The 22,005-nt window shown below is 46.8% G+C and overlaps 1 protein-coding gene across 1 annotated transcript in view; it reads left to right on the plus strand.

Moving 5' to 3' along the window:
* The first annotated feature begins 1,491 nt into the window (after window positions 1-1,491).
* RAB2A (RAB2A, member RAS oncogene family) overlaps window positions 1,492-22,005 on the plus strand; it is a 79,463-nt gene continuing 58,949 nt past the window's right edge. Inside the window, exons 1-2 of the mRNA XM_083187149.1 lie at window positions 1,492-1,644; window positions 21,212-21,283. Of these exons, the coding sequence (XP_083043275.1) occupies window positions 1,599-1,644; window positions 21,212-21,283 (118 nt within the window). The 5' untranslated portion in view covers window positions 1,492-1,598. The remainder of the gene's footprint in view (window positions 1,645-21,211; window positions 21,284-22,005) is intronic.

A 22,005-nucleotide genomic window follows, 5' to 3' on the forward strand; every position in this document is an offset into this window, starting at 1 on the left:
ACTGGCTGCGCTTCCTTCATTTCTTCTCTGACCGGCTGTCTGGCCTTACCGCTCTCTCTGCCTGGCCTCAGCATTTCCCCTGCTCCCCCTACCTGGCCTTACCGCTCCCCCTACCAGTGCCTGTCCTCAACGCTCAACCTTCCAGTACCTGGCCTGGCCTCACCTCTCACTCCCCCCTTGGCAACAAGCATGCAACGGTACTTATTTCCTAGCACGGCGCCTGCTATCAAGATTGTATCCATCGGGTCCCAAAAAATGGCATCGATAGCATTGAATGCAACCAAATCGCATGCGATGCGATCGACGCGATTTTTACATTGGAATCAATGTGAAATGGTCCCTGAGACCCGATTTTACATTGGCCCCAATGTTAAATGGCCCCCAGACCCCAATTTTTATTGTTTCCCAACTCTGATGGGTCAAATGCCCCCCCATTGTTAACGCGACCCCACGATTAACGCCAACGCGAAGCATGGCGAGCGCAGCGAGCCCGTGAGGGGCGGCGGTACGCGTCCTCCGACCTTTTCATACCCCCTCTATCCACGTCGGCGTGGAGTTGATGTTATATAGTGCGGCGAGCGCAGCGAGCCACCGAGCCCGAAGCGTGGCGAGCGCAGCGAACCCCGCGAGGGGCCGCGCATTACTTCACAGGTATTACGCGTCGCCTCGCTGCGCTCGCCACACTATATAAAATCAACTCCACGCCGACGTGGATAGTGGGGGTATGAAAAGGTAGGAGGACGCGTACCGCCGCCCCTCGCGGGCTCGCCACGCTTTGGGTTGGCGTTCATCGTGGGGTGGCGTTAACAATGGGGGGGGGGGGGGGGGGGCATTTGTCATGTCAAATACCCATAAGGGTGGCTATACAATGAAAAATCGGGTCCATTGGCCCATTTAACATTGTTCCCTATGTAAAATCGCGTCCATCGCAACGGTCGCATCGCATGTCTTAACTTAAGGCATGCGATGGACGCGATTTTTTAATTGTCGGGCAAAAGGCTAAAAATAGCCCTGAAATCACGTTGGTCGTGTCCATCGCATACCTTAAGTTAAGGTATGCGATCACCTGCGACGGGCGCCGTGCTAGGAAATAAGTACCCATGCAACTCCTGGCAGAGCATATAACCCCTGGCACTCACTTGCCTACCTGACCCTCTCCATGCAGGAGAAAATGCTCTGTTTCTGGACTTCCCTGGTAATGTATGATTGTCATCACCTGTGGGGAGCTAGGTAAAGGTATTTTAGCACAGGTGATGGCAATCATACATTACCAGGGAAGTCCAGAAACAGAGCATTTTTTCCCTCATGAAGAGGGTCAGGTGGGCAAGTATTCCCCTGGCATAGAGAAGTGTATATAACCCCCTGGCACAGAAGCAGCGATATGAGGGTGCCTTATACGGGCAGAGGTTGTGGCCACAGCTACCTGCTGATCCCGCCCACACTCCACGCGTAGGTCGTGAGACGCGTCCTATACCCTGCAGGTGGATGACGTGCGGCGCATGCGCGCTCGCTCCCGTCGGCAAGAGGAGCCGTGAGCGAGCCCGTGATTACGTCAGCGCGTCCGCTAGCAGCAGTGACGAAGATACAGAGATCCGGACATGGCTTACGCTTACCTCTTTAAATATATTATCATCGGTGACACCGGTAAGTAGTTGCCTGTGCGTGTGCGGGTGTCGCCGAGGCTCTGCCTGCCGGTGCTGGCGCTGCGGCTGTGCGGACGGGGGTCCTCGGTGCTTCCCCTGTGTGTGAGTGGCTGTGCGGGCGGGGCCGGCCGGTCATCATTTCCGCAGTGTTGGAGTCGTTGACGTGGTGGATGCGAGCTATGCCAGGGCCCGGCCAGGGGAATCGCTGGCCTGGTGGCTGGCAGTGTACTGATGGGTATCACACAGATGTGATGTGGGGGTGGAGGCTGATCGCATTAGGTCCATGATAGGGACCCTCATCGCCCACCATCCAGTCCTGCAGGGAGATGTGGGGTGGGGGTATCACCCTAGGAGGCTGCTGGTTGCCCACAGATCACCCTCACATCACATACACCTTATAAGTCGCCCTGCTGCACTCCTGCCCTGCTGTTACATGCCTGCACCTTATACTGTCCTGTGTAGGTTGCATATGTTTTCTAGCTGGCCATACTGTACATTAGAACGTTCTGCATACGGTGCAGGTCGTATGATCAATCATATGTGCTATGAATCACATTCAATCTGCAAGCCATCCTGACTGATCATGCAGCACGTTTGATCAGGTGAGTGACCTCTCGCCCCCACGGGACCATGCATCGCACCAATATACCTCTTGATGTGCACACAATCGATCACATGACCTGTTGAAATTGAGCATTTGGGACATTCTAATGTATGACTAGCTTAAAGCAATCATTAGAGCAGCTCATTGGGGGCAGACATGAGGCATTATTTGGAATAAGGCACTAATGATGCTTAAGCTGAATGCACAATTTAGACAGGTTGTGCGATGCATTGTGTGTTTTCTTTGTACAGGTCATGGTGTTTAGGTAGAATGCACGATCCCACAGATCCTGTGATATTACCAGCTGCACACATGATCTGAAGATGCTGCTAACAACCAGTTAGCTGAGAGTTGCAGATCATACGATAGATCTTGCGTGAAATTACACGCACAAGATCTATCGAGTGTCTGGGAAGCTTCCGGGGAAATGGTGACATGATCCGGGTCGAAAGTTGGTCCTTCAGATCTCTGGTCAGCATTAGGCAGCAGTTCAACTAGTGGTAATAATGGCTGCAGAGTGCCTGTGAAAAGATTAGAGCGTCAGCTCTTGATGGCCACCCACATCACACACTTTCCCACACACCTTATGATGTGGAGTTTATTTACTTGTGGCCTGTTGTATTTCAGTGATATTGTATCTTATTAGTTCCTTGTATTCTTTTTGGCCTATTATTTCCATTCCCAAATAATTTCTCCTAGTCTTAGTAGGTTAATAAAGATTTAAATGTCTGTCAGGCCAACACACCAATTATCTGACGTGCTGACATCCAGTATCTTTCTTGGACACCGATTGATTATGGCTACGATATTGGATGCAGGCAGCTTGTATTGTGGGGTTCCAAATTTAATTTGGAACACCACAATACAGGATCTTTCGGACACACTGGATGACTTTGCATGTCTGACTGAGCGATAATTGGTGCTCAGGGGTGTGGTATATGGTTCGATGGCTCGCTATGCTCGCCACCTATTCTATTCTCGCTCTATGGGGTTCGTGGACCCCGACGAGGGAGAATAGCCGGTGGCCATCGGGAACCTGTCTGTTGGTGTTTTAACAGTCGGGATCCCGACGTCTGGAAATGACTGTTGGGATCCCGACTGTAGGGACCCTTTCCGGCTCCCGGTGCTCAGTTGTGTCAATACACTATACAGATATCTCCCAAATCAGCTGTTCTTTAATGCGAGAGTTGCTGGGCAGTTTAGTGTTCACTCTAGGAGTGACACCGGGCAGGGCGCTGGGGGGCGGACCGGGCACGCCGACGTCACAGCTGGGGGCGTGCCTGGGCCGCGGACGTCATGAAAGGGGCGTGCCCGGGCCACCGACGTCATGAAGGGGGCGTGCCCGGGCCGCCGCCGTAATGAAAGAAGCGTGCTTGGGCCGCCATTGTCATCAAAGGGGGCGGGCCCAGCCGCCACAGTCATCAAAGGGGGCGGGCCCGGCCCCTCCGAATCCACTGTGCTGTCGGGGAAGCGCCAGCCATCGCCGTCAACGGCGACGCTGGGCTTCCCCGTGAGGCTGTTTTAGCGGGGCGCTGCGAGACGGGCAGGGCGAATTTTGCCCTTTAAAAATCGGGCAGGGTGCAGCGCCCCGCTAAAACAGCCTAGCGGGAACACTAGCAGTTATTGGCGGGTCGGGCTGATCACATTTTGGAGGGATTCAATAGTTTGTGCCAACAGCTGTCACTCTTGCATGCCCGACTGAACTAATAAATTGTTGCTTCTGTCGGGCATGATCAGCTGCTGGTGTCTGCATTCCAGCTCGTACCCTTCTGGAGAGGTGAGCTTGAAGTGAGCGGAAAGTGTCCGGTTTGACTGAACGGGACTTTTTGCATCAGGCTAGTTTAGTCGCTTAAACCCGACACGAATTCTAAGATTAGGGCAATACAAAAAAGATAAATTACGTAATAATTGAATTGCTGCAATATATAGTTACCGGTTTAGCGTAGGTAAAGGTGCCCGTACACCAAGGCTTAACAATTTTTTTTTTCGTGTAGGAGCGAGACAAGCTTAGGGTGCCCATACACATAGATTTAGTTCACATCACATCTAGTTGTAAACGCATGCGATGGGCTACAATAGCGTGCATTTTGAACTGGATGTGATCAACATTCTGCACATACTTTTTGTACCGTGCAATGCTCAGGAGAGCTCATCACCTCGCACGGTACAAATCGTACGATATAATGGGCACCATATCTCACCCACAGGGGAGATGGAGATACTGTCAGGGAGAGGGAGGAAAGCAGGAGAGTATTAGAGAGGATGAGGTGCTTGGTTGGGAAAAGTGTGAGGTGATGGGGGGGGGAGGTGACAGGTGTTACTTGGGGGTCAGACACCAGGGTGTGATAGAGAGGGTAAGGTGGTGGAGGGGCGGTGATAAGGGGCAAGAGTGAGTGAGATGATGGGGATGAAGTGACAGGGGAAGAGTGTATGGGTGGGGAGGTGAGGCAAGTCTTCTCACCAGCATTCGCTGGTCCCCAGCACCAGCCACTGCTTGGCTACTGGTCCGTCCCCTGGCTGCTGCTCAGCACCTGCCTCTTGGTCGCTGCATGCCTCATTATACCCTGCTCCCAAGTGCCAGCAGCCGCTTGGCTGGGGGGGGGGGGGGGGGTTTATCCGCTGCTTGGTGTAGGTGAGGGCTGCACTCTTAGCAGGGGGGGGGGATCGGGCAGCGCTGCCTGTGCTGTGGCTGCACTGAGGGGTGACTGTCGCCGCTGCATTCTTGGGGGTGCGGGTTGGACAGCGCTGCCCGCACTGCTGCTGTGCTGTTCTGTTAGGAGGAGGCAGGCACTGGCATCTTGTTGCCAGGAAGCATAATCTGGTCGCCATGGCGACCTGGCGCCCGGCATTTGTCGAGCCCTGCCATACACTATGCGACTTCTCCCCTTATAGAAGTCGTGTTCAATCCTACTTCAACGACTGATCCACGGTCCTGCGTTCATCTGATTGGAGCCGCGCGTATGATCTCTGGGTCGGAACCCCTCCCGGCAGCAGGGAAAGGGGGATCGCATGCAATGATGGGGGTTGGATGTGACTTCTTCAAGAGGAGAAGTCGCATGGGCACGTTTTTTTGTTACGGTATAATGTCACACACACATGCTATTGGGCCGAACCGCCGGGGCCTTAAACCCCGATGTATGTTGCATTGTCCCATCTGATGTACAGCAACATATGATGATGCCACCACACAAGCAGACTTTGGGGGTTATGTTGACCTGATCACAAGGCTGCAAATTCACAGGTTGAGTGATAATATATTAGACTGCGCATGCTTACGGCTCGCAGTACACATGTGCGACGCAATTCTGCTATAAAATACAGCAGGGTTTTTTATTTTATTTTTTTATAATAGCTGTCCATTTGCAAGTTGAATGACAGGATGATGGCTTTGGTGGGTGTCACCTGGCTGTTTAATGAGTGTCAGAGGAAACGCAGGCTGAGTAGGTCCTAAGCAAAAATCTGTACTCTTTAACTAGAAGGGCGGGCATCGCATGTACCAAAAAATCGCATGCGATGCGACTGACGTGATTACCGCGATTTCCCATAGGGAACAATGTTAAATGTCCCGATTGTGAAGGTGTCCGCGTCCCCTCGCGGGACTCGCCACGCTTCGGGCTCGCTGCGCTCGCCACACTTTCTATTCTCAACTCCACGCCGACGTGGATAGTGGGGGTATGAAAAGGTCGTAGGACGCGTACCGCCGCCCCTAGCGGGCTCGCTGCGCTCGCCATGCTTCGGGTTGACGTTGATCGTGGGGTGGCATTAACAATTGGGGGGGGCCATTTCACACTTCAGGGTGCCTATTTGGCCTCTGTGGACCATTTAACATTGTTCCCTATGGAAAATCGGGTCAATTGGGACGTTTAACATTGTTTCCTTTGGGTAATCGCGTCGGTCGCATCGCATGCGATTTTTTATTTTTTGGTCGCATGCGATGCAACCGACGCGATTTTTTTACCTTACGATGCCCAAGATCAAAATCGTGGGCGCCCTTCTAGGTAAAGAGTACCCAAAAATCATTTGATGGTGAGCAGTTGAAATGGATTTGCAGCTAATCGCGGTGCTGCAATATTCTTGCTTTTTGCAGCCCTGCACAGGACTGGATTTCACTCTGGCTGTGTGGAGATTACCTGATCGCAGGGTTCGGAAAATAAGCAGCCCAGCGATCAGGTATGAATAACCCCGCTAGTTGCTTGTACACACTATAGGATGGTCGTACAGACCGCAGGTACCATGATTGCACAGCAGATAGTGCAGTGAGGGATAGTCTGACACGGTATCAGAGTGCAGCTCTGATTTGCTGCTTGTGTCCTGCTAGTTCCCCCACCCTGACATTATGTGAGGGCCAGGCCTGAATGGGGGTGTATTTTCTAGTCACCTTGGCAACTGTTATGTCAGACCTGTGAGTCATTTTTGTTGTGCTAGTGCGACTATACTGCTATAAAATCACAAGCATGTACAGACAGAGATTACAATGCTTTGAAACAAGGTGGGATTTATTATTCATTTATTTATAGCGCCAAAAGGGTTTTGCAGTGCCCAGTTACAGAGTTTATGCACAATTAAAGAAAAACAAGAATACAGTGACTAAAGGTGCCCATACAAGGTGCGAGGCAATGCACGCTCCCGCGGGCATCCTATCGCACAGCACATAAAGTCTGTGCAGCCTGTGCTTTTTGAACTAGCTTCAGATCGCATTGCACGCAATCTAGTTCAAAACGCATGCAATTGTTGTACCGTGTAGTGGCACCTTAAGGCCCCGTACACACCGGGTGACTTATGCTTATAGGTAAAACACTGCAATCTAAGCAGGAAAGACAGTGCATGCACATCTCTTGGGGCAATGGGGACGAGTGGGACTGCGCTTCGCCATAGGGTGTACACATGGAGCGATCAGTCTAGTCAGATCGCTTAGAAATAGGGCTTAAATCGCCCTGTGTGAATGTCCTAGTACAGTTCAAGACGGTATAGGACAAGTTCAGGGTATATAAACATCTGCATCAGCAGACAATACTAAAGAAAGGGTGGAATAAAACCCAGGGATTAGATGCCATTGAAGGAAGTATAGAGATGGCTCAGATAAAAGAAGGAAGGGAATCTGCTCCTGAGAGCTTACATTCTAACGGAAAACCTGGAGGGCCTTTAGGTCTAGTACATGTGGGTCTGTACCTTGTTGCATGTACAGAGGATCCTATAAGGATCATTGGGGCAGATGCATATATGCACTTAATGCTGGTTAACTGGGGGGATTCCTGTTTTTGATATGTACTAACAGCGGACCTAACATGCTGCGCTAGGGACAGCCTTGACTGTCCCCTGCAATCCCCCCTAGTATTAACAGCCTTCAAGGCGTTAAATCGCCCCAGCCGCTTCGCCAACCCAGGGCTAGCCTTGTCCTATCCCCACTGCAGGGACAACGCAAGCCCTGCTGCTAGCTTCGGGCAGTGCACTAGATCTTGCGATAAAAACGAGATCTTGCACATGCCCAGACAGCCGGCCGGGGAGGGAGAGAAGCAGGTTTTTTTTTTTTTTTGCATGCGCAGGGCTGCCTGGGGCACCAATAATGAGAGCCCTTATTTCTGGGCATAACAGCTCTCTTTTTCGGCAATATGGTGGGGTTTAATTCATTCGGCCATAATGGGTGCCCGCTTCTCCTTATTATGCAAAAAAAAAAAAACATGAATGGAAGAAATTCTTTTTTCCTCCTTAAACGATAAAATGGTTTAGGTCCATACACACTGGGCGACTATGGACAGAGATGATGACTACACAGTGCATACACACTGAGCCGCTTTCCCCCTGCCCGGCGCCGACGGAGGGGGGAGGACGGCGTTACATAGCGGAGCGCTATGCAAAGCCGTCCTGAAAGCTGCTCATCTGCTGGTATAACCAGCAGATGAGCAGCTTTCCCCGCGATGTTGCGGAGCGCGCAGCAGTGCTCATAGCTGGCCCATACACACTGGGTAGCTTTGAGCTGAAAGCTGCTCAAACCTGCTGTTTTGAGCAACTTTCAGCTCAGTCGCCCAGTATGTATGGGCCATAAGTGCAAATAAGCCCTTAACATAAAAAAGAGCTGTTCTAAGTGCAACCCATCACTTGAACATTCATAGCAACATGATCATTGTGATTTTACGTTTAACATGTCATTTACATTTGTCTTACTTTAGAAATCTCTCTAGAGCGTGTTATAAAACATTGTTAGGGATATAAATTAAGCATATTTAAAGCCTTGTCTGACAGCTGAGGATTCATGCCAAGTAGGTTAATGTTAATAATACTACTTGCTCTTAGACATGGCGTGCTCCAATTGCTCTATGTAATGCACAACTAATGCCAATACGCTGGTGCTCCACCAAGAAGCTGCGAGTAATTATACAGGGAGAGTCACTCCTGTACCAAATGAGAAATCATGCAAAAAATATAAAAGCGGCATTTAAAAGAAATATTTAGAATCAATTGGACTGACGTCATGCAATATATACCGCTTTTATATAATGACAAATTAAAAATACTCATGATCACATTGATAAAACAATTTAAGGTTAAAATAAATATTTAAATATAAAAGGCACCTCACCAAGCTCCTGGTAATTGGATAGACAATGAATATCATAAACAGTGTCTGTTCTTATACTGCCCCTGAAGCATCCAGAGAAAAATTCCACAATATAAATCAAATGTTCACAGGAGTCTTTAGTTACCTGTTCACCGTTAAGGATGGGGTATCCCATTAACCTGCTCCTCGAGCCACAAGGTAAATTTGTCTGGTCTCTCAATATAAGTTGTGACGTGGGGCCTGCATGGTTTAGACTTGTTTTACCAGCACATCCCGCCGATGCTCAGTTGGTTTTAGATCTGGGGAATTTGAAGGCCAGTTGAACTCCTAAGGACCCCATACAGGGACAAGTCGGACCTGATTTCCCCTTGGTGGGCTCACTCACGATTGGGCACTTCATGTGCCAAGTTTTGCATATGATAAATTGCATGCAATTTATCATATGCAACTCTCGGGGAGCGGCAGGGCGAGACGGTCAGGGGGAGAGCCGGTCAGGGTCAGTGGGCGGGGGATGCCGGGGAGCTGCAGGGGGAGAGCCTGGCAGGGTCAGCTGACAAATAGGCAGCAAGCGGGGGATGCCTGTAAACCAGGCAGGGGGAGAGGCTGGCAGGGAGGCAGCGGGCGGGGACGCCTGTAGCCGGCGAGGGGAACGAGTGAGCTGGGTAGAAAGATCAGGGAGCTGCAAGGGAAAAAAAGCCCAATACAAATGAATGGGCAGCCAGTGATTGGTGGAGAGATCTCTCCGCCAATCACTGGCTGCCTATTCGTTTGTATTGGGTTTTTTTCTCTTGCAGGCTTGCAGCTCCCTGCTTCTCCTGCCCAGCTCACCCGTTCCTCTCGCTGGTTCACTGGTGTCCCCCGCCCACTACCTCTGTGTTCGCTGCCCGAATATATGGTGTCCCCCGCCCGCTGACCCTGCCCGGCTCTCACACTGCCTGGAGGCTGCACATAAGATTTAGGAAATCTTATGTGCAGTCGGTGCGACTACCAACAAGGAGGCAGTCTAATGTAAAGATGTCTGTGTATGCACAGAAACCTAAATGCATGGACAACCTTCAGTGTAGAAGCACTACCAGAAGTATTCAACAACGAGAATTGGTTGTTTGTCATGAAATGTTAAGACTCCTTTAGAGAGAGAGAGAGAGGGTGCCTGCATACTTTGTTCAGCCTGAAGGTCAAGATCATCACATACAGGACTGTAAAGGACAGAGCTCCCAGTTCTGAAACACGCAGAGCTGAGGCCAAGGCTAGAAGTATCACCACTCTTCAAGAGAAGTATTTCAAGTCAACCCTTTGTTGATTGTAAAGTGAGAAAACCAGGTTAAGATTCCCTGGAAGAGAAGAAGGAATAAAAGGAGGATGGACTAGATTGACTTCCAGTAAAAAAGACTGCAATTTTGGCAACAGGGCCAGTCTTTGCTGGATCAAATGGAGACAAGTGAAATCCTTACAGGAAATGATTCCAGAGTAACACCCACTTTGAAACCTGCATGCAACTACCGTGTTTCCCCGATAATAAGCCCTACCCTGAGTTCTGGACATCTGTCCAAAATAAGCCCTACCCCGAAAATAAGCCCTATCGAAATACCCAATTTTACGGGTCCATGCACTAAAATATTGGTACAATGCCCCCCAGCTCGACCCCCGCTATCCCCCTCACCTACCCTGCATGATGTATGGTAGCACGGTACCGCTGAAGCCTCCCGGTCCCTGGGATGCATTGCGCATAGCGCATGATGTCACCACGCCTTCCACGCTGTGCTATACAGACTGGCGGGAGCGGACTGTCAGAAGCGGAGTGCCAGCAGCGGAGGAAAGCCTGACAAACGGGGAAAGGTGAGGGGCATGTACAGGTAAAGTCAGCAATGGTGGCATGATGGGGATAAAGGCAGCAATGGGGGCATGATGGGGATAAAAGCAGCAATGGGGACATGATGGGTATAAAAGCAGCAATGGGAGCATGATGGGTACTGTATAAACTTAGCAATGGGGGCATGATGGGGACAAAAGCACCAATGGGGGCATGATGGGTCAATGCTATTAAAATAAGCCCTACCCCGAGAATAAGCCCTATAGTGTTTTTTGTTAAAAAAAAAAAAAATAAGACAGTGTCTTATTATCGGGGAAACACGGTACAGTCAAAGGCGAGGTAAGGAAACTTAGAAGGAAGAATCTTTGATCCCAATCCCACAGGACTTCCAAATCCGGTGGTACTGGCCAGCCGAAATTGTGTATCTAGTACTCAACTTTTATGAGTATGACAGAATCCGGAAGTCATCTACTAAATAGGGCAGCGGTTGTAACAGAATCTGCTGTAAATTATGGACCCCTATAAAGAGGGTCTGGACCTAGAGTCAGAGGACATGGGTCTTCTGCCCAAAGCCCGTGCAGGCTGGAGAACTAGCTACTCCACGGTGTAAGTGGTGTCACTAGAATTGTCAAACAGATACTCATTTCAGCCACTTGAGAAACAAACTAATGCCGCCCCTGCAAAATCCCAGGTTTTTGTTCCCGTGTTTTTGGCGGGGCACAGAGTATCTCAGCTCTACAGACCCTATTCATACTGCCCCTTAGACCCGGGAAATTCCCGTGTCTGCCCCGTTCACACTGCTTCCCCTGGTCTGCCTGTCATCAAGTGTGTGGCATCTAAGAGCAACTTTGATTGGATGTTTACAAAGTATCTTTGGTTGGCTGTTTAAAAAGCAGCTTTGAGCAATGCAATGAACTTGCTTTTTTGCATTTTGTGAGAAAAACCCGGGTCTAGTCTGTTCACACTGCCATACACCCATGTATTACCCAGAAAAAAACCTGTGTGTAATTCCCAGGGCATAACACCTGGGAATTTCACAAAGACCCTTTCACACTGAGACAGGTTACGGGAACTTACGGCTTGCCCTGGCAAATACCCGGGTTTTTGTGGCAGTGAGAACGGGGTATAAGCAGTGGAAGGGAAGGAAAGAGATATTTCATCCTAGTTAGGCGGGGAAACGCATGAGCTTCCCTAACTGCTGCCGGATTCCCCAGTCTGAACACCTGCCTCGTCAGATGATGAATGTGTCATGACGCCGGGAGATTTACCCCATGGGGCAGAGGACACTCTCTGTAATGAACTGACTTTCTGTTGGATGAGTCTTCTATTTTATAAACACGACCACAGACGCACTGTAGGACCTGACCTGGACCTGGTGATCATCTAGCTCAGGGCTGGGCAACACCGGCCCTCCAGATGTTGATGAACTACACATCCCAGCATCAGTTTCAGCATGGCCACATAGCAAAACTAATGCAAAGCATCCTGGGATGTGTAGTTCATGAACATCTGGAGGGCCGTGTTGCCCAACCCTGATCTAGCTCGTGCTATTGAAGACAGCATGAATTTCAACATGTGTTGGTAGTAGACTTTAGGAAATAGACTACTTATCCTGAAGGAGAAGGACTGGTGCACCACAGCCTTGAATCTGTGGCCCAGAGAATCTCATTCCCCCGTGAAATTCCCCTGTAATGGAGTCTGGCCGATGGGATAGATGATCCTGTGGAAATGGTCTGGAGTGAACAAAGCCCAATTGTAGTGCCCAAATGCTACTACAATGTTCCCAAAAGGCATTCACACCTTGGAAAATCGAACCCAAGCTGCTGAGCATTGGCTCAGTACCCTTCACCACGTGGCCATGGCCCCTGGTCACCTATGGATACATAAATGCATTGACATCCTTGTTCGCCTCAGAACCTGTCGGAGCAGATACAGAATCTTCTGGACCATGACTTCTGGAAGAAGGAATCTCCTCCTTTCTAGACTTGGCTCTGTTCAGAAGTCCGCTCCCCCCAAAAAATTGGGTGTGTCGGCAGAAGAGGAGACTATGCAAAGAGTAGTCTGAACATTACAAACAAATTAACTATGCTGTGATCGAGAGAGGAACTATGGTGATCCCCTTGCTTTTTAGAAGCACAATTAACACCAATAGTACTCTTGAAAAGGATATTGGATTTAAAAACAAGTCAAATGTCAGAACCCATAATTGGAAAGGAACTTGAAAGATTACAAAGTGTAGTAATTTGTGAGGTTCCCTACTGGGAACATAATGACAGGCGTCCTTGATATCCAGGACCATTAAGTATTCGGAAAAGAATAAACAGCAAATTAATGCTGTCCCAGGTGGCATCTAAACTCATAACCTCGGCATTGGGTAATAGATACTTATAGCGAACAATCGGGCACAATTTACGTATTTAGTATAGAGTGTTGTGGGGACTTGTAACCTTACCACGTCCAACCCCCCCCCCCCCCTTTTTTTTTTTTTTACTTTTGCATAAGCAACACTCTAGAGCTTCCATTTATGATTGCTTGTAATAGTTACTGTCTGATTACAGAGTGGACATCGCTGAGTGAATGGACTCCAAGTGGAACTGGTGGTACAAGACCTAATAATTGAGAAACTTTAAGTTTAGAATAAGGTCCTGTTTTGGGCCAACAAAAGAGTGATAACACCAATTGCTCTGTGGTGAACCGGAACTGGTACCACCACCTGAGACCAGCAGTGAATAATTGTCTTTGGTGACATATATAGGAAGAACGTCACACCCTGACGGAGCTAAAAATGTATGCCTGAGATATCCTAGTGAAGATGGGAAGACAGCAAGCAGGCTGTCTATATATTGAGATCCAAATCAAGTTCACGGTTTGAGGGATCTTTTAGAGAAGGAGCACTAAGGGACTACAAAGTAGCAATGTTTGTCTGTCTTGTCTATCATCCTTGTTGCTGTAAACTGAGCCAGGGCTTAAGCTACTTGTGTTTGATGGCAGCTACAGCCACTCGGGTTGCAATTGGGATTGATACAGATAAGGGTTTGGTAGCATTTTAAAGGCATATTTATGAAGCAGTGGCTTATGCAAGGTACTGCACCTTGACAACGTTGAGCCCAAAATATAAACTCTCTAATATTTAGCGTCTTACCTAATTTAGCATTATTGTCACTTTACATTTTGAGATTAAACCTGCTGAGAGGTAGTCCGATATATAGCCCTTTGTCTAAACAAGCAGACAAATTTTGACTATATCGGCTGCTTGTTCAGCGGGGGCTCGGTGAAGTCACTGAAGGATATCGTATAGTGTGTACCCAGCTTTAGTGACCCAGAATAATGACCGGATAGATAATACTCCCAGTCTAACTTGCACCTCGAGAGTTTTGGAGACACTTGAACCAATGCAGTAAATCACACAACCAACAAAGATTATAGGGGAGTGAATCAGATAATATAGGTGCTAAATCTGCCTAGCATCAAGCTTTTCTTAATACAGTATGTTGGTGGCGTTTTAAGCTGGGTATACACCTATACAATAGCCGGGCAGTTCTCCTGCTATCAAGTGAACGGCCGTTGGGTTGTATAGGTATGATGTGCCGATTCATGCGCATCAACCAAATAAATGCTCCTGCATCGGTCAGGACCAGGAGGTGGCAAAGAGCCGCTAACCACCTCCTGCTTCCTCCACCTCACAGGGGTCAAAGTGGGTCATGAGTGGATATCAGGAGTGTTTACCCGATCAGTCCTGGATCGATCAAGTGTGCACCCAGCTTTACTCCTCAAGATTGATGCTAAGCATGTTTGACACCTCTCATCCGAATCACCTCTCTATATGTTTGTGGTGTATATGTGTGATTCATTGCTTCAAGACCACAAGCAACAAGGATGAGGAATAATACCAGGGATTCCTTGACAATGGGCTTTTATTTTTTTTTTAAGAAGACACGGCATATTAAAAAAAAAAAAAAAAAGCCCCAAATATTTGATTTAAAACAAGCCAACCCTGGTTCAGAGGCCTTTTTATTTAGACCACATTGAAAAATTGTGGGTTTTGTGCAGAAAACACTGCCATAAGATATTGTTGGGGCCCGTTAAACAGTGCTGACCTCCGGCCCAGCAGCTCACCATCCCAATCGTTCTAACAGAGCATGCACGTATAACCAACATCAGCTTATGCCTGTACATATTGTCCAGTTCCTACCCATGTCACTTTTGGTGGCTTTGATAAAAAGCCAGCAATGTATAACAGTGCATTCGACATCTAACCACATCTTATGGTGGCAAGTAATTTGCCCAGCAGTAAATCTACCTAATATTTTCCGATTTGTTGCCATCATATTCAGAGCTCTTGTTAACACATTGCTCGGCATTCCTGGCACTCATCCTGATCATCAGTCTCGTGTGTCATTGCACGCATGGGATTTATCATGTGCCACAGCAAAACAAATCTCACTTACTCCCATAGCTGTAGTATTGCATAGGAGCTGGCACAGAGGCCTGCACTGAACATCTGACTTGCAGCTGCCGTATTATGCTGACTACCTTCTAGTACAAACACTAATGGTATTCTTTCTTCTCTGGATAATAAGAGAACCCGTAGTAGCTTAATGCATGCGTTGTGTAAGTCACAGACATGGAGGATTCTGACATTATGGGAGCAGATGAGCTACTGTATGCTCATATGACTAACAGCGGTGATGGCTGTTCAAGAGAGGCTTTCATTTTTTTTTTTTTTTTTTTACACTTTCCATCTTCATGTCTGCCCTCTTTCCGGTCTATTTAACATGATGTGTTCTAACTTAAGAAAGGTCATTTCTATTGACTTGGAACTTAAAGCAACCTATATTTATTTGGCTGGTTACTGAATTGTACATATTTGTATCTGCTCCTGGCATATTTAATTGCCTTCTCACACTAATAATAAACACATTTTTTTGTTCACATTGTACCTCCTTCACGGGACCAATGTATTAAGTTGGAAACACATCAATACAGATGCAGGGCAGTTAATATCTACTGATTGGCCTGATAATTGCATAGGTGTGTATAACACACCGACAGTCGGGATTCCGACAGTCATTAGCCCGATGTCGGAATGCCGACTGCACGGCAGGTGGAGCGCAACAAAGCACCTTGCGGCACAGTGGCCTATTTTATTCTCCCTCTATGGGGGTCATGGACCACTACGAGGGAGCAGGCGGGATTCCGACGTCGGGGTAATGACTGTCAGAATCCCGAGTGTCGGTGAGTCGTCCGGCACCCATGCTTATAGGAGTGCTAGCGACTTATAAACGGCTGCAAATGCTCCTGCGAAAGGCAGATTAGGATTTCTAGTCTGCTTTAAAATTGTGATATCTGATCTTTCCCCTTAACAAAAGCACGCAATGAGCTTAAATAAGGTCCAGGGTGCACACTGATCCACTTGTAGCTCAGAGGAACACAAACTGTATACCTAGCTTTAGAAGTACTGAAAGTCTGTAAAACGAGATAAAGTCAAATTAATTTGGTCTCTCATTGCCTTTCCTGTCATTTATGGATTATATGGCCCTGTCCAGGTGCCTGTGGACAGGAGGCTATGCCACAATTAATAAAGCACACTTACTGATGTTCGGATGTCCAAACCTGCCACACCCAATTGGCAAAACAAATAACTCCCCAAAAGCAAATGAATTCCTTCCGATAAGTTTGGAAAGGGTAATGGAATTAGGGACATAGTCAAAACATGGACTGTTAATTGCTGTAATAGGGTGCACGCATAGATCGATTTAATCTATTTTTCTATTTGATTTTGCTTATAGTCCAAATTTAATCCAAATCGAACGGTTTCAGCTGTATCGATACTGATTCCATCCCGATGGGTGCTCCCATTTAGTCTACATCGAATAGAAAAGTAAACTGTTCAGGCAAGACTAAATAGTACAGATCTGTACCATGTCTGTACTATATACAGTAGATCTAGTACAGATCTGTACTATATAGTCATAACCGAACGCGCTTTTCTTGCCGTGCAATTGAATTCCGATTGATCAATGCACTTGTATCGTGTTTACACCCCTTAAGTTCTACAACCAGTTTTAATGATTACTGTATTGCAGAAGAGACCTGCATCAGGAAATCTGAGCATTTGTCTGTCTTGTTTGCTTTCTATTATTATAAAGGGATCCTTGTATACAATCTGATGCTTCAGTTACAGTGGTTCTCAACCTCGGTCCTCAAGTACCCCTAACAGTTCTGGTTTTCCAAGTCACCCAGCAGGTGCATTTTCACATTTTCTAAATCCACAGGTGACCTGGAATATGTAAACTGTTGGGGTTACTTGATGACCGGAGTTGGGAACCGCTGAGTTAGAAGATCAGCAGTCATGTTCGTCTTATAGAACCTTGTTCATTATACGGCAATCGAAGTGAAGACTGCATTTCTAATGCAAAAGCATGGTATTTCATTTAGTATGGTTGCAATTTTTTAAAAATAAGTTGCCCAATATTGTATTGGCCATACTTTATCCTAATGCAGAGAGACCTCATCATTGTTCAAATGCCAAATATGAGCACTCTCTTTGTGGTCAATAATAATGCAGTGTCTGTCCAGTCAGTTGCCTTAGTAGTTCCGTGTACTACCAACTAAAGATTCACTGCTAGAAGGTATCTAACCAAATGTGATGAATACATAATGGGATATGAAATATCTCCATGCAAATGTTGTACACAGTAAATTTTGTGTTGGAGCCCAGATTGAATAGCCTAAAGTAAAATGCGTTTTCAGTTATTTCCTTTAAGCTTTAACTTGTTCAGTTCTCATCTATGTTGCAATTGCTAAATGTGTGTCCAATCCCATTCATCAAGAAATGTTGGGATCAGCAGTAGTGAACGCAAGGGTGTTCCAAGCACCTGGAAACCCCTTCTGCTAGGCAGATGCATCGCACTGCCGTGCAGTCTTAAGGTGCCCATACACTTGTCCTAAGGACAATTCGGAGACCATTTCCCCTGAGCTCCCCGGGAGCTCCACATACTCCAGGGAGCTGAAGGTGGGAGGCAGGAGAATTTAAAAAAAAAAAACTCATTCAAAAGAATGGCCAGCAACTGATTGGCTGAGAGAGGTCTTTCAACCAATCAGAGGCCTCCCAATACGTGGCCATCCATTCTTTTGAAAAAAAAAATTTTTTAATTCTATTCCCGCCAGCCGCAGAGCACCTCTTCTACACAGAGCTTCCTGCTCAGGGATCAGATGCAATACTTCAGATGCTAAAAAGCACCACCGGTGTGCCGCTAATAGCTGCACATAAGACTTCTTATGCGCAACCTGTCCTACCTCCGAATTTGGGCCCGAATAGTCGGCATCAGTGAAATTGGCCCCAAATCAGACAAGTGTATGTGCTCCTTTAGTTTACAGTTCAGGGGACCATGATGCTCCCGTGTGTGTGTGTGTGTGTGTGTGTGTGTGTGTTTCTCCCTGCGCTCCTCCTAGGCAGGCACTTGTCTTCAGCCCCAATCCACTGCTGCAGTGCCGCCCACCAATTCCCAGGTCAGGTGTGTATGGGATTAAAGAGTGAGGTGGATGAGTAGAGAGAGGTGTGTGTTGTATTCTGCTGTCAAAGTGCATATGTGGATGGGAATGTGGACAGTCTGAAAGCCCAGTGTGTATGTGTAGAAGGGGGGGTCCCAGTGTATGAAATCTGCAGTATTGCGGCATATACACAGTACAATATGAACTACTGATATGGACACTATAGTTCTGGGCTCCGGGGAGTTCAATGGTAATCGCACCTGTGTATGTACCTTAAGTCTTGGGTGGAGACCGTGTGTATGGGTGTGTATTCTACAATCATGTTTGGTAGTGAAGGGAGCAAGTTGCATTCTATTTTGGGAATACACATATATTGTTTTACACTATACATAGTTACATAGTAGGTGAGGCTGAATAAAGACTTACGTCCATCTTGTTCAACCTAGGTTTATAATAGTTTATCCCTTGTATACATTGTAAATATATGGTAGAAGCCTGTGGGTGAAATATAATATACAGACACGTGGACTACATGAACCCGGGTAACCAGTTCTGACGGGCTGTTGCTGCTGGCAAATGATATGGCGCAATCACAAATATTGTTCAGTGATGCCATCGCTGGTGGTATTGTCTGATTGGCCTGACTGCATAAATGACGATTTGGGGGGGGGGGCGCACATCGATAATGATATTGTGCATACACACATTTTTTTTTTTTTTTTTAAACAATGTCACTCAGAAACTCCTCTAGTGTGTATGGAGCTTAGGCAGACTGGCTGAAGGCTATGACCATCACATTGATAGTGATCCGATGCTGGAGGCAGCACTCTGATCACACTAATATGCTAATGTCCAATACTATGGACAGTACTATGCTTATAGTTTGTGTGATGCAAAAGGAGGAAATTCTAGTTCAAAGAAAATGCCTGGCTTTCTAAAGTTCTATCTGAAGGTGGAATCGCAGGTGTGCCCACAGAAAAGGGAGACACTGACTGACTTCTGATAAAATGAAAACCCATCAGGGAGAAGGAATAGATCATAAAAGGCCTCAAAATGTTAAAATTAACATACAAATAAAGCTGTCTATTTTAATGCGGTTATCTTATCAGATTGTCATTTAGCTTCTTTACTCTGCTGTCTTCACATAATGTGAATAAAGACGATCAATGCATAAAGCAACTTTTCTGATTCTGTAATATTTTAGTAGGATCTGGGTATTTTAATATTTAATAATAATGTATTTATATAGGGCTCTTTCTCCAACAGGACTCAAGGCACTTTACAGGTATCAAAAACGTAGCACCTAGGGCCTGATTCAGTATCGGTTGCAGTTTTGCAAATTTTTCACAGTGCAGCCTGGTAGTGGAGAGGCAAGATGCTGATCTCCCCCAATCGCTGCCAGTCAGATGCAACCACAGGAGGATCTGGTCACATTGCATACCTCCCAACTGTGACTGAAGCTGCAAGAAGGCTGCTGCCATGTGGTCCCAGCAAACTCCTCCCTCATAACCCAGCTCCTATGGATCCTGAGGTCCTCACTTGGAGGCCCAGGTCCTGGCCTTGAAGAGTCTTCAGGCCAGCAGACATCTGGCAGCATTGGGAGCAGCACAGCCTATGGGTGGGAGAGGCTGATGTCCAGTTACCTTGATAGGTCTCCTTCGTAACCACAGACGGAATGGAGAGCCAGGAGCAGGAGAACAGTGGGCGGGTTAGGAGTGTGCAGGCATTGAAGAATCCCAGATCCCGCATACGATGGGTGGGTCTCTGCGGTTGGTGGGCATCTCCTGGCGGGGGCTTTGCAGGTCATGGTCGGCGAGGAATGCAGGAGATGATTTTTAGTGCCTTGCGTTGCTTTGTCATGATGTTGGTCAGGCTGTATTACTTTACTCCCTTTACTTGCTTTTCAATGCGGGTTTTCACACTTTCCATACTATTGCCAATTTAGATATGTCCCCAAATATTTTGGGGTGATTACATTTAATGCAGTGTAGAGGGTGGATGTTTGTATTGTTGTTGTTTTTTTGTTTTTTTTTTAAAGAAAATAGTTAATTATAAATTGCACTAATCAGCAGTCTGCAGTTAAAAGCAAGGGATTGCATACTCCCAGATAATGTACAGATGTCCTCGTACATCTTTGTTGCAGGCACACCAACACCCACACCCCCTTGGCACGCCATGTCGCATTAGAATATTCTAGTGCTGGGCAGCTTTTGTGCTTCTTCTTTTTTTCTTTTTTTTTTCCAAATCATGTTTTCTGGCAAAATAAGTCTACCAACTTGAAAGCTTAGACCTTTGGTGCATTGGGGCTATAGGAACAAGAAAGCATATATAGCATTGTATACCTATTTGTTTTGACATTCAACAATTTTTACTTTCAACTCTTTATATAATGATCATAGGGCCAATATCCAGTCTGTTAGGTCCTACAACATTCATTTGACTGGGTATAGGAGACCATAGCAGGAAAGGGCTTTAGGTAATTTCCCAGTGCTCGGGATCCGGACAGTCAGAATGCTGACAATGGCATCCCGGTCTAGGGTTATGACTTGACACTAGGGGAAGATTTATTAAGCTTGGTGAAGTGATAGTGTCTGGTCTTTATCACCGGCCAATCAGCTCCTACCTGTCATTTTTTTAAACCAAGCCTGTAACTTCACAGTTATGAGCTGATTGGCCGGGGATAAAAACCAGCCACTTTATCACTTCACACAGCTTAATAAATCTGACCCATAGACTGTTAAGAGGAATGAGTTAGGGTTAAAATACTTTACAAAACCATTGGCATTTATGAACATCTGGAACCTGTGCCAGGGTTTCAATACCAACACCAACCTGCCGGGAAGGGCCACGGTTTAGCTGTAGCACTGGGTAGGCATTTCATATTGGTCACAAGATTGGTATGCTGGCATACTTGTAACCAGTGTTTTGTTGGTGTATTTAAGGTGTATGAGTGAAATAGTTTTCTTCATTTTTGATATCTGAAATTTTACAGTGTTTAGAAGGATTTGTTATTGAAGATTCAAAAAAATATTTGCAAATATTGAATCCATATACTTAAGTACGATATTTGGTTTTTACTTTTCTGTTTTGCTTTTTCTTTCTAGGTGTGGGTAAATCATGCCTCCTTCTGCAGTTCACAGACAAAAGGTTCCAGCCGGTTCACGATCTGACAATTGGTAAGTTACTCATGGAGTAGAGCTGATCTTCTGACTGGATGTCTCTCATATATATTAGGAAGTACTGACTATGGCAGCTGTCCAAGTAGAATGTCCACGGACGTGGCATTGATCGTGAGCAATTGATAGATATTAAATGCCACATAGCCGTCCCTCTGCTTATCTGTATGCCCTCCATAGCACATTTATGTATCTGTACCTGGACAATCGTACCTACAATTTGACGTTACTTCCATAAAAACCGACTAAGACCTTTGCTTCAAATCACAAAGGATGTTTTATTATTACTATTACGTCTTGTGGTGCAGACTAATTTTTCTCAGAAGAGATGGCCGAACACCCCTCCCAAACTAAAATGTAAAGCTTATGTTACCCGTGTTACTAGAAGAAGATGTACAGACTACTGTCACAAACATGAACACTAATTTGGTAATACTTTAATAAGAAATAAAGGGTACTTGTGTATTATCACGGCGCCCGCGATGCGATGTAAGCCCCCTATACGATGTTAAATTGTATAAGCACCCTAATGGGTGGTTACAAATTTAAATGCACCCACACGCCACCCCCCCAGTATGAACGTGAACCCGAGGGGCGGCAGTACGCGCCCTCCGACTTTTTCATACCCCCACTATCCACGTCGGCGTGGAGTTGAATTTCTGGTACTTATGTATTATCTGGGCTCCCATGTTAAATGCACCCCATTTTTTCATACCCCTACT

Source organism: Crinia signifera, chromosome 5 (assembly GCF_055691185.1).
Source record: "Crinia signifera chromosome 5, ASM5569118v1, whole genome shotgun sequence".
In the NCBI taxonomy this organism is placed as follows: domain Eukaryota; kingdom Metazoa; phylum Chordata; class Amphibia; order Anura; family Myobatrachidae; genus Crinia; species Crinia signifera.